At 36.6% G+C, this 13,608-nt stretch overlaps 1 protein-coding gene across 3 annotated transcripts in view; it reads left to right on the top strand.

The window, feature by feature from the left end:
* Nucleotides 1–13,608, top strand: part of piezo1 (piezo-type mechanosensitive ion channel component 1) — a 94,188-nt gene that overhangs the window by 37,937 nt on the left and 42,643 nt on the right. For all 3 annotated transcript variants that reach the window (XM_002933675.5, XM_012962280.2, XM_012962282.3), the window contains exons 3-10: nucleotides 4,699–4,821; nucleotides 5,467–5,509; nucleotides 5,748–5,892; nucleotides 8,390–8,576; nucleotides 9,324–9,537; nucleotides 11,558–11,726; nucleotides 12,799–12,900; nucleotides 13,354–13,444. In XM_002933675.5, the coding sequence (XP_002933721.3) occupies nucleotides 4,699–4,821; nucleotides 5,467–5,509; nucleotides 5,748–5,892; nucleotides 8,390–8,576; nucleotides 9,324–9,537; nucleotides 11,558–11,726; nucleotides 12,799–12,900; nucleotides 13,354–13,444 (1,074 nt within the window). The remainder of the gene's footprint in view (nucleotides 1–4,698; nucleotides 4,822–5,466; nucleotides 5,510–5,747; nucleotides 5,893–8,389; nucleotides 8,577–9,323; nucleotides 9,538–11,557; nucleotides 11,727–12,798; nucleotides 12,901–13,353; nucleotides 13,445–13,608) is intronic.

Here is a 13,608-nt window from a genome sequence, read left to right as displayed (position 1 = left end):
ATAGATATATATAGATATATATAGATAATATAATTATACAGTGGATATAAAGAGTCTACACACCCCTGGTAAAATGTCAGGTTCCTGTGCTGTACAAAAATGAGACAAAGATAAATCATTTCAGAACTTTTTCCACCTTTAATGTGACCTATAAACTGTACCACCCAAACTGAAATCTTTTAGGTGGAAGGAAGAAAACCAAAAAAACAAAAATTTATGTTGCATAAGTGTGCACACCCTCTTCTAACTGGGGATGTCGCTGTGTTCAGAATTAAGGCTGATGCCACATGTGGCGTTTTTCCGCTGTGTTTTTTCTCAGCCTAAAAACGCCGCACAACCCACACAGCCCCTGACTATGGCATTTTTCAGCCTAGTACTGGTGACATAAACAAATCCCGTTTCCATGGTGCTAATAGTGCGAAACAGGAAAAAACGCCGCGTATTTCCGCTAGGTCTGGCAGCTGCCTTTGCGTATACATAGGAATAGCTTGCTTTGCAAATACTGGCGTATTTCAGCCAACGCTTGAAAAATCCGTGCTAAGGCGTTTTCTAGCGTATTTACGCATTGTGTGGTTTGCTTTGCGTCTTTTCAAGTTATTTCTATGGATGATGATATCAGGCGTTTTTCAGCCGCCGCCGAGAATTAGAAAGTACGCAGCGGAAAAACGCCACCCGTGGCATCAGCCTTAGCGATCACATTCAAAATCATGTTAAATAGGAGTCCGCATACACCTGCCATCATTTAAAGTGCCTTTGATTAACCCCAAATAAAGTTCAGCTGCTCTAGTTGGTCTTTCCTGACATTTTTTTAGTCGCATCCCACAGCAAAAGCCACGGTCCACAGAGACCTTCCAAAGCATCAGAGGGATCTCATTGTTAAAAGATATCAGTCAGGAGAAAGGTACAAAAGAATTTCCAAGGCATTAGATATACCATGGAACACAGTGAAGACAGTCATCATCAAGTGGAGAAAATATGATAAAATTGAGGAATTTTGACCTAGAGCATAATATTTGTAATTGGATAGAAAACTGGCTGACGGATAGATTACAAAGAGAAAATAGAACATTTTCTAAATTATCCAGTGTTGTTAGTGGAGTACCGCAGGGGTCAATCCTGTTTCTACTTTTGCTGACTATACTAAACAATGCAAAATTATAAGTTCAGTGCAGGATGCTGCCACTTTGCAGAGCGATTTGACAAAATTGTAAAAGTGGCAGCAAAATGGAAAATGAGGTTTGATGTTGACAAGTGCAAATTTATGCACTTTGGTAGAATTAATATAAATGCAAGTTATACACTAAATCGTAGTGTTTTGTGGGGGGGGGGGTCCTTAATGGATAAGGATCTGGGGGTTTATGTAGATAACAAGTTGTCTAATTCCTGGCAATGTCATTCTGTGGCTACTAAAGCAAATAAAGTGCAGTCTTGCATAAAGAAGGGCTTTGAATCAAGGGATGAAAACCTAATTCTGTCTCTTTATAGGTCCCTGGTAAGGCCTCACCTTGAGTATGCAGTGCAGTTTTGGGCTCCAGTCCTTAAGAAGGATATTAATGAGCTGCAGAGATGTGTAACTAAGCTGTTAAAGGGGATGGAAGATTTAAACTGTGACAGTACCAGTTAACATGCTTCTACACATCCGAAACATCGTTTTTTGTCAAGTATATTACTGGCCGAATCGGCCAGCAATCCACTAGTTTGGCAACTTTGCATACCTTGGATTTTCAGCTGAAAAGATGCAGGATTTTTCTGGAGAAGCGCTATTAACTGATGCATTTTGAAAAAAACATGTTTTCCCAGGACAGTACAGGTATAGGACCGTTATCCAGAATGCTCGGGACCTGGGGCTTTCCAGATAAGGGATCTTTCCGTAATTTGGATCTCCATACCTTAAGTCTACTAAAAAATCATTTAAACAAAATAGGATTTTTTTGCCTCCAATAATGATTAATTATATCTTAGTTGAGATCAAGTAAAAGGTTCTGTTTTATTATTACAGAGAAAAAGAAAATCTTTAAAAATTAGAATTATTTGCTTATAATGGAGTCTATGGGAGATGGCCTTTCCGTAATTTGGAACTTTCTGGATAACAGGTTTCTGGATAAGGGATCTTATACCTGTATTCCTTTAAATTTGGGATGTTTCTGGTCCCTTAACACTGGTTATAGAGCATATTGAGATTATAGGTTATTATAAAGAGTACTTCTTGGGAAGTTATTCAGTGTATAAGGAAATGGTGCAAGTTAATTATCACACTGGCATTTTTTTTAACGATTTTTCCATTGCTGGATTGAAGGGAACATGTGGAATTATCATTGAGCTTTCTCACATTTCCAGAGGTCTTAGGATAAGGCCCTAACCTCTAAACACATTGGGTTATCATTTTTAGAATTAAGACTCTTGATTAATTTCTGCTGTCCTAGGAAAGAGTGTAATGTAGGCACACAAATGGATAAAATTCTGATCAGTTAAGCTTCTTTCCGAAAATTGATGTTAGCACCATTTATAATCCGGCACTTTTGAGCCCTTTTGGCCTAGGGCTTTGTGGACTTTATATAGAACAACTGACATTTTGTTTCTTTCTATAAATTACTTGTCTGGCACCATCATAACTCATAAACAAAATATCTTTCAACACCAGGGAACTCAATATGGCTGACTCACCAAATTCTATAGTGGACATTAGAGATGAGATTTACCTAGAAATCAGAGCTAGATCACCTTATTTACCCTCTGTAAATACGAAGATACGTCGTCTATGTGTAAACATAACTCCTGCGCTTTTTATTATGAGGAGAAAAAACAATTGATGCAGTTTACACACCGTCAATTGTATATTATTTTTTCCTCTGTAATAAAAACAGCATCTTGTACTTGATCCCAGCTAAGATATAAGTAATCCTTATTGGAGGCAAAACAATCATTTTAGTTTTATATAATTATATGTTTAAATTACTTTTTAGTAGACTTAAGGAATGGAGATCCAAATTACGGAAAGACCCCTTATCTGGAGAGCCCCATGCCCAAGCATTTAAGATAACGGGTCCAATACCTGTAAATATTTTTAGTTTTGTTGCCCAGTTTGGTTAGTTAGGGTGCCCTTATCCTCTATTAATGTTATGAATGCTATTATGCTTTATAATAGCCTTTAGGAGACAATAATCCATCACTTTGTCCCAAGTAACATGAATTCAAATTTCAAACATTCAAACTGCAGATTATTTCTGGTTGTGTATTATAAGGCAAATTTATAAAGTTGTATAGTAGCTGTGTAATACCTATGTTGAATACAACTGTAAACATCATAGACATAAATGGTGTGTTTATAAAGCTTCATTGTTGCCTTTACACTTAATTTCATGCCATGCATTGCAATTACAGGAATAATCCATTCAGGTATGATTGTTTTTATGCCAGACTTCTAGACCTACATCATTAGTGTAGAGAGCGCTTTTTTCAGGTAAGCAATAGCTTACTTTTGTTACAGTTGAAACTATGGTCTGGGTTGCTGGAGTGGATTGAGTAGTAAATCATTTAATTTTGATTTTAAAAATATTTCCAATAAAATATAATATTTTTAGACTTTAGATTTTTCCCACTGGCAAGATACATCAGGAAGTGGTAGCAAACCAGACATTGGCTAAAGGGTCCCCCACCTCCGTGTGGAAAAGGGAAAGGTCCAGGCAATATAATAATTTCATGTTCCTAAAGGAACCATATAATATAATGTTAATAACTGATCTTCCTGGCTATACTGGTTTAATTACTCACCAGAATGTTAGATATTTTTTCTGATGGTTTGGATATTGGTGTGTGTAATACCTGGCTGCTCAGACTTGTGGTAAAGAAACATCTTATAATCTGGGCTAACATTAAAAATCAGATTTTAGCGTGATTTACTTCATAATAGTAACATTGCAGCACTCTGAATTATGTGAAGGTGTTTAATTAGGGCAAAAGTCCAGGCAACGTGTTCTAATAAAAAGATACACCTTCACATCATTTGGAGTGCTGCAGTGTTATTACTTTAAAGGATTTTACTGTTACTTTGAAACATTGCCTCATCTTTTGAAACAAATAAACATCTTCACATTATTTAGAGTGCTGCAGCGTTAGTACTTTGAATTATATATTATATTTGAATTATCCCCTTGCAGTGGGGTAAGTAGCTTGCACCCAATGCTATAAATAACGCACTTAGAGAAAGGGTGTGATACAGCCCGAAACATGTTGTGTGCTGTGGTTTGAATAAAGGCTGAAGCAGTTCATCTGCGTGAAGGTGCTCTCCTCTTTTTCTGTGATATGCTATAAATAACGCCTTGTATAGATGAGCATTTCCATCAGTACTTTTGGTTTGACGTGACGTACTGTACCGATATCATATATGATATATATGATATCATATATGATAATGGTGGCAGAAATCTACTTGACCCTCTTTTGTCTCCTATAAGGATGTCATCTATCCTATTGTGAGTACAACAACCTGCTATAGCTGTAGTCTGGAATCACTTATTATGTAAATTTTCATTAATGTATTTGGAGGTGATTTGTTTAAAATTCTGTGTGCCCAAATATTCCTAAAATGTTCAGTCGTATTATGGTACAACTATGTTTGGCCAGTGTCCTTGTAATGCTGTAATACAGTTTTTGTTTGTATGATTTACAGTTAGTGTGAACATTTGATTACTTTTATAGGTCACACAGGACGTCTGATGAAAGCGTTACTTGCTACCAGCATCCTCTTCCTCTGTGCTCATCTCATCTTCCAGATCTGCCTGTACACAATACCTGAACTGGATGACCTGCTAGGGCACAACTGTAAGTGCAGAATCATTGAGGACGGACACCAGAGCTGGAATGTGTGACCGTACTCCCGATATACTGTTTCCCCTTTCCCCCTGTCATAACATGAAAGTGGTGTTTGATTTCCTTGGCATTTATTGCAATCTCTGTACTTTCTCAGTGAGTGTATATTACTATACATGTAAATATAGAATATATTTTTTGCTGACTGCCAGCTGTTGTGTTGAGATGGAAACTGTTACTACAAAGGCAATAGTCAGACAACCACTCTTGCTGCCTTTCCATTTGAATTGAGTCAAGGAATATATTAAACAATATACTAAATTAGTAAGGTGATATTGAGGTCCATCTTAAGTCAGCTGCAAAAGGAATATTCATTGTGTGTGTATATGGACATTTTAGTGTTTATGTAAGGTTTGTAGTGATTAAAATAAGCTCTAGGTAACAGGCCAGATCCATATAATTTAGCCAATTCTCAGGGTATGATTGCTGTCCTAACCTTTCCTGAGGTTTGTGAGTGATGGAGCTGCGACAGCAAATTCAATAGTCTCAGCTGTGAATATGCTATATCTAGGTATTGTAGATCCAACCGAGCAAATCTCCTCAAATGTAAAGCTGCAGAGTATAAACATTAGGTGATGCGTCTTCTTTGTTTTGCAGGCAGCAGCTGGGATGTGTTGGCTCGTCACGTAGGTATAAACAGGTAAGCCGGGCAGCTTTTCAGACCCACTGGTGCTGCATGCACAATTATACATTCAATTAATTTATAATTTTGAGATGCATTAAAACAGAAAAAAACCTACATACACTCCACCTGTATATGGGCTTACACAAAATTGGCAAAGTAGTATATGACATTAAATACTGATTAGACCCATAGATATCAGTTATACAAAGCACATGGATGCATACCACTGATTTAATATATCTTGTCCCCAAAGGCTGGATCTTTCTGATATCCCCAACATGGTGCGACAAGTGTCCCCAGATTTTGGCATGTTTGTCGTGTCAGCATTGTGCCTTGGCTTGTGTAATCGCCTAGTGACCAAGAAGAGACGACAGAGGTCTTCAGGCTATTTTGAGCAGGTTGGAGCAGTGTTTTTATTAGGAAGTGATACAACATATTTATGCCTTTCTATCCTATATTTACTGTTTATTTTTTATCATTACCACAGACAGTTAAGTCCACTCTGGTATGTACCCTCTCAGCCATTTTTACCTAGCCTATTTCTTCATAAACTTGACACTTGGATCATCGGTTATTGTGATGGTTGACCTCTGCTTAAACTTTGAGGGATTTTATAGATATGTAATAAATAACAATAATTTTGCCCAGCTGAGGTAAACTATGCAACCATTTGTTTTTTTGTATTGCTTTTAAACTTAAAAGGAAAGGCTAAATCATTGGGGGGGGTGCCAAATTTTATGACCCCCCCCCAGCAATTGTAACTTTCCTTCTCCTTTAAATGCTACATGCTAATTGGTTGCTATAGATCAGGGGTGCTCAAACTTTTAAGAAGGGGGCCAGTTCATTGTCCCTCAGACTGTTGGGGGGGGCAGACTAAAGTCCCCCCCCCCCTGTGTCCTCATACTGTGGCCCAATCCTCCTGCTCCCCCCCCCCGCTTAAATTGCCTTTGACATTATCTCTGCATCTTCGTAGTTCAGTTTCTTATACTTGAGTCTGCTTCCGTATTCATTTCCATTTTATCTTTCTCTTTTTTACATACTATTTTATTAATTTTTTATGTTTATCTTCTCACTCCTACTTCTATTGAAAAGTAATGTTCTACATGCTTTTTCTCCTTATGTTCAGTCCAAAATAAAAAGGAATTTATTTACATTGATACTGCCAACTTGGGAGAAGGCAGAACAGCTTGTGCCAGTCACATGACTCTTGTTTTTTCCTTCTCCTATTTCCTCCCTTGACTGCATTTGTAATTTGCCACCCTGCTGTACCACTGTTCTGCTTACTGGCAAACATTTTACCAGAGCTATATTTAAATGTATACCCTTTTGCGATTTGATTTTGTTTTAACCCATTTTGTTCTTGTGTGAGTTTTCTCTAGGTACTCTCATTTCACTCTCATATTCCAAAACCCCAAACAAAAGTTTTGTTTTGTTGCCAATAAACCTGTCCATTGTGTGTGATCGTACACTCAAATTATAATTTGCACAGGAACTGATATGAATGAACTATAGTCTCTGTAAAGTGCTGCAGAATATGGCTGCACTATAAAAATACAAAATAATTTCATACTTGAGTGACCAGCAATGTTTTCAATAGCTATGGCAAAGTCCTGCTTCCCTTTTGTTTGCTTCTTTGTTTCGATAGGAGGGGTTTGGGTTTCTTCCCCTTGTCAGGATCATGACCTGTAGCTGTGAAAAGATGCCAGGTTGGAATCAGACCCATGACAGGCAGATGTGAATTGTGTGACTAAAGGGAGCTGGAAATTCACTTAGAACAGAGCAGAGCCAGAAACTGCAATACAGCAGTAACCTTTCACCAGCCTGACAAAGGCTGACGAGAATCTCTGCCTCCTAACTGTGTATTTTAGACTCTTTATACACCGGAGAAAGCAGAGTGCAAGAATTTGCATAGGGGTTTTGCCATATTTTTACAGTGTTCATTTTAGATTTTTTTTTTTTAATTTGTGCAATTCTTTCTTTACAACACTTTAAAAACACTAAATAGATGTACCGCAGGCTAATAACCGCTTCAAAATTCCTTTCCACCATAGGAGTCGCAGATGGAAAGGCCTACGTATCACTTCGGCTTTCCAAAGTCATGCAGAGTTGCCTGCAGGAGGAAACTTTGCACATCAAAGCAATGCATAGGCCTTTCCACCGGCGATTCTCTTTGTTGCAGTTGGAAAGTCATTTCGGAGAGATGGAACATTTAGCATAAAAAGAGTGTTTCTCTTAAAATGGCCAGCCACCAGCTCTAGCTGAATTCAAGCATGCAGATTAGACATTCTACCTTTAAACAGACATACTGCTTCATATCAAGTTTTCGCCAAGTTTGGGGGGGGTGCTTTTTGCTGAAAATGTATAAAGATGATAAACGTATTATATTTCTTACAGTTTTATAACTAGGTTAACTGTTTAACAACAAAAAAAGGCTTTGACCATTTGTTAACGTTTGTTTAATAAAGTAACTAAAGAAAAATAAGCAAAGAACACTTATTTATACCTCTGGTATACAGTTATTATCTGCAATGGTGCAACTAGGTCCTTTTTCAGAGCTGACATGCAAAAACTTGGAAAGATAGACTGAACACTGCACTCACATTATAACTTTAGGAGAAGTTACTTCCCTGCATGATTTCAGTTATGACATTTAGGAGCTGTTCCCTTTATTTGCCCCATATGTATTCCACAATTTTATATCTGATTGTTGCTATTGAAACTATTGTGAAAATATATAGAGCCTGGATTATCATCCAACATGTTCTTATCCACTGACCTAAATCTTAAAAAATCTTCTAATAAATCATTCCTGACTTGAAGACTATGGAAGAGACACAACCTAAGTGACCACCATCTCCAAACCCTACTAAATGTCCTATATTTTATATTTTACAGGAAGAAGAGAGGACTGAACTTAACCTAAAATATGAAAGTAGAGAGTGTGATACAGAGTTTGAGGTGGGGGGAGACTTACATTCTGTTCCACGAGACCGCCTTCTTGGGTCCTGGCTTAGAAAGGCAGCATACAGGCTTCTGGAAACAGTGGAGAAATCACTTGCTGTCTTACTCTTGGCTCTTGCAGGTACAGCTCAGAGCATTTTGTTCTTCCACTTGTGGAATTTAATGATTTTTTAAAACTACTGCTCAGTAGGTGGAAGTGTATGTGTGAAGATGATGATACTAGTGAAATACTTATTCAGACATAGCTGTTGTTGCCACTAGTGGATATGTAAGATATGTAATTGTATAACAAGGAGAATTATAGCTGTAATACAGGTATGGGATTCCTTATCTGGAAACCTTTTATCCAGAAAGTTCTGAATTACGGAAAGGCCATCTCCCATAGACTGCATTATAAGCAAATAATTCTAATTTTTAAAAATGATTTCCTTTTTCTCTGTAAAAAATAAAACTGTACCTTGTACTTGATCCCAACTAAGAGATATAATTAATCCTTACTCGGGGCAAAACAATCCTATTGGGTTTATTCAATATTTAAATGGTTTTTAGTAGACTTCATATATAGGTATACCCTAATATCAGCCAGGTATTGCATGAATATGTTTTAACAAACTTGGCAGCATAGACCAGCATTGAGTCACAGCTCTTGCAGCAGAGGGTTTGTGTGTAACTGTAAATTTTATACCTAACAGCTCTCTCTCCCATGAATTATGATGGAATTTTGTTTCAGCTGCCAGGCCCTGTAGTAAATATTTACATAGTGTAAACAATGTCATATATACATAATATAAATATTCTCCACAGCCAAACAATTGGCCATTAGTGACTTTTGTGTTAAACCTAGCTTTCTTTTCTTTCATCCCTTCAGGTATCACTGATCCCTCTGCTTTCTCAGCCCCATATTATGTGGTTTTCATTGGTCTCTGCACATGGTGGGCCTGCCATTTTCCCATTAGCCAACTAGGCTTTAATACTATCTGTGTCATTGTTGGGTTCTTCACTGGAGGTCACATGATTTGCCTTTATATTTACCAGACACCTTTTATCCAACAAATGTTTCATCCTGAACAGTTATGGGCAAGGTTTGTATAAACGTATACTGTATTAGTCATACAGTCATTTATACTCACGATTACATGTGGGTGTTAATTGCGTAATAAAATGTACTATGTGTTTTTAGTCCTAGTTGTAAACTTGTGTCCGTTTTAGTTCACTGAGGTTTTCTGTAAAAGTAGAATATTGGTAATAAGTTTAACAAAACATTTGGCCTTTATAGTTAGGTTTTTCCATGATTTTTGTCTCTCCCTTATTTATTTGTTGCTATGTAGTCTGTTTACTGAACTACTGTTGGTTAGGTATATTCATGTTCATATGTTCATTTCTCCATCTGTGTACCTGTCTTAACCAAAAGTTTATTATCTTTATTGGAGCACATTCAGTAAAGACACGTCATTGCTCCAGCCCTCTTCCATAGGAATATTAAATGGCCAGGCTATTTGTAAAGTTCTCAGGTAACCCATATGTAGAGCATTTTGCTGTGGCACAAAGGGCATTGTGATTGTTGTTACATGTAACTGTGACACTAACCCCTTCTAGTCACTGTTTCCCATAAGAATGAGTGCTGCAGATTGCCCAAAACTATTTTGCCCCGCCTGCTCTAAAAAAAAAAAAAAAAAAAAAAGCAGAGTAGCACAGTGTGGTCAGCAGGAGTCACGTATCTTCTCTTTCAAGCAATCTCCCACACTGGTCATACAAAGCTGAAGCCAGATCCAGAGCAGCTCCAGTTATACATGCTTAGTGTCAGCGATTTCTGGAAACAGATCACTGGTACTAAATCAAAACTATGGGGTACATATGTAATCCAATTAAACTGAACAACCTGGAGTGAATCAGCCTGGAAGAATAGGTCATAATCTGTCATGAACAGGGTAAAAAAACTGATGCCTACCCAAAATGTATTTACCTGTCCTATTTCTGTTAATTTCTGCCACATTGCGTAAGGGCACGCCCACTGCATTTTTTTAATGTGGACACAAGGCATAGAGAATCTAACTACAGCTCTGGGTTTAAAATGTTTATGAAGAAATACATTTTAAAAGCAGAAGGAAAGGTAAAAACAATCCTTACTTCATTGTAAAAGGCAATGTGAATGGTGCCTGCCAACTGCACTGCTTTCTGTATTGATATTGGTTGACTTTCTCCATTGCTACTCCTTGGTGCCGAATACCTAATTAAAGGAACAGTAACACCAAAAAATAAAAGAGCTTTAACGTAATAAAAATATAATGCACTGTTGCCCTGCATTGGTAAAACTGGTGTGTTTGCTACAGTAACACTACTATAATTTATATAATAAGCTTCTGTGTAGCCACGGGGGCAGCCATTCAAGCTGGAAAAAAGGAGAAAAGGCACAGGTTACATAGCAGATAACAGATAAGTTCTGTAGAATACAATAGTGTTTTATCTGTTATCTGCTATGTGCCTGTGCCTTTTCTCCTTTGAATGGCTGCCCCCATGGCTACATAGCAGCTTATTTATATAAATTATAGTAGACTTTCTGAAGCAAACTCACAACTTTTACCAGTGCAGGGCAGCAGCACATTATATTTTAGTTACTTTTATACACTTTCATTTTTTGGTGTTACTGTTCCTTTAAGTAAAATGAAAGTGATAGTAGAGTGTCTGAATACTATTGCAAGACAGTCTATTCATTATTGTGAATATTTGTAACTTTGGAGTAAGTCCTGATTTGATTTAGGGGAGGAGGGTTTATTCTGATAATGTTGATTTAACATTTAAGTCTTGGTGACGGATCAGAGCCAATACCTAAATTTGAATAAAAAAAATCTGCTTTTAACAATGTTACACATGTTCTTTTTTGACAGCTGTATCCCTTTAACCAACTAAAGATAAAATATTTGGAAAGGAATAAGAACTGTATATAGATAAAATAAAATAAAAAATAGCAAGCAGACACATTACGCACATTGTACCTTGTGCTTAGTATATTTTTCAGGCATTTTAATAATGATTTTCCCACATTGACTAAGAGTAGAAATGTATTTAGTGTAGGGTCTGCTCACGGAAAATTTTTCCTTGCAGGTTGTTTGGTCTGCATAACATCATCAGTCACTCCAACATTACAGACTGTACCCATGACTCTCTGAATCAAAACCTTGACTGGCCTGTGTATGTTCATCCCGGAATCTTATTACTGCTGTACTACTCCCTATTATCAATACTGAAACTGAAGAGCTCTGACAAGAAAAGGGTGAGATAAGTGCTATTTAAACAAATGATGATGATGATGAAGAACAACAGTGATAATTGTTACAGTTTTAATTTATTATAATCAAGGCAACAAATATCTAACCACAGTAGCACTGTTAATACTTTTTGCGCTGCATATAGGATGTTTGCTATCATATTTGAGGTACAGTAAGCCAAATAAGATTCTTTGCTTTTAAACGAGTGACCAGTATGCACCCACTATTACATTTTCAAACTAAATTTAAAATAGTAGTTATTTAAATTTGATCATTTATTGGGGCAAGTTGTATTGCTTTGCTTGAAAAGGCAAGTGGCTATAACTTATAGTTAGTTAAATTATAATCTAAAACCTGAGCTAAGGAAAAATGGTAGAGCTGTAGTGGACAATTTGTTGGCCCTGTAAAATTATGAGAGGGGAAAATTCTAACAATACAACTATGGGCTTATTTATCAATTTTCAAGTTTGTGAATTTAAGAGTTTTTTTCCAATTTGAATAAACTCGCATTTTTTAAAAACTCGAAAGCTTGCTTATTTATTCATTTGGAAAAATTGCTCAAATAAAAAAACACAAATACCCTTTTGAGTTAACAAACTTTAAAAAGAATCTCGAAACTCAAACATCTTAAATTGAAAATATGGCTTGACTTTTGTCTAGGACAACTACCATTGACTTCTACATGAAGTCACAAGCTTTTAGCTGACTAATATTTACATTAGAGTTTTTGGGGTTTTTTTGCACTTAAAATAAATAACAGACATTTGAGTTTTTGAACCGTAACTCAAATTTTAGCTAAAAAAAACTCATTCATATGTTGATTAATCACTCCCCTAGTGTAATTTAATTTTGGGTTAGATTTGTGAAGGGAGACACTAAAGAGAAATTGTAAAAGTAAGAAATCTAAATGTAGAAAACAAATTTAGCCATTAAAATATAAAACTGCTCTTTATTCAAGTAAAGTGGAAATAGGTTTATTATTATTTAACCCCTTACATGCTATAGTAAATTATATAATGCCCTCCAAGCTTTAGAAGCCTGACAAAGGCCATCTTACATGTAAGTTGTGTAATTTAGATTTCAGGGTGTGACCTTCGGAAATCTCAGCAGGAGGATATGGAGTTGACTGATATTGAGCCAGTTTCAAAGGAGCAATATAGTGCGGGAGAAGAGACAAAAGTAAGAGCCTTCTTATTAATGTTCATTCCTTATTTGATCAAAAGTGCTAATTAGCAATTTGCTTAAACTGTGTACTTTACACTGAAATATGATGGCACCATCATTTTATAAAAGAACAATGGGGGCAATTGCTTAGGGTCCATCAGGACGGGGTTGGCCCACTGTCAGACCTTTCATCTTTTATAGCTTTTGCTCCAAGAATTACAGACCCCCAAAGGACAACTTTTCTAAGCACAATTCCTTCGATATTTAGAACTGTATAATGCAGTGGCACTTTCTTGTATTTTACACAATATGTCCCATTCAAATGCAAATAAGCAAAGAAGAGAATGCTCTGTGTGCAAAACATGATATGCCTGTCAGTTTTAAAAAGCACAAGTCATATTTTTTATTAAATTATTATATATTCCTTTCTCTGTCAATGTGCCCACCCCACTTTTTTTGTTCTTCTAGCCAATGCTTCAGAGGATGAACACTGAAGAAGAGGCTAAACCCCAAGACTGCACTGTTCATGTGATTAGAAGAAATTCTAATCAACTGCCAGGTACAGATTCTAACCCATGTGTGGCCCAAGAAACCTTGTGGGACCTAAGTTGTTAAACACACACACACACAAATAAAATAATTCACATTGTTCCATGCAAATTCTCTACATTTTAATGTCTTAAAGATATTACTCCTAAACCTGTATTATTTACTTAGTGATCA

This window comes from Xenopus tropicalis, chromosome 4 (assembly GCF_000004195.4).
Source record: "Xenopus tropicalis strain Nigerian chromosome 4, UCB_Xtro_10.0, whole genome shotgun sequence".
NCBI lineage: Eukaryota > Metazoa > Chordata > Amphibia > Anura > Pipidae > Xenopus > Xenopus tropicalis.
This window is presented reverse-complemented; position numbering and strand designations above follow the sequence as displayed.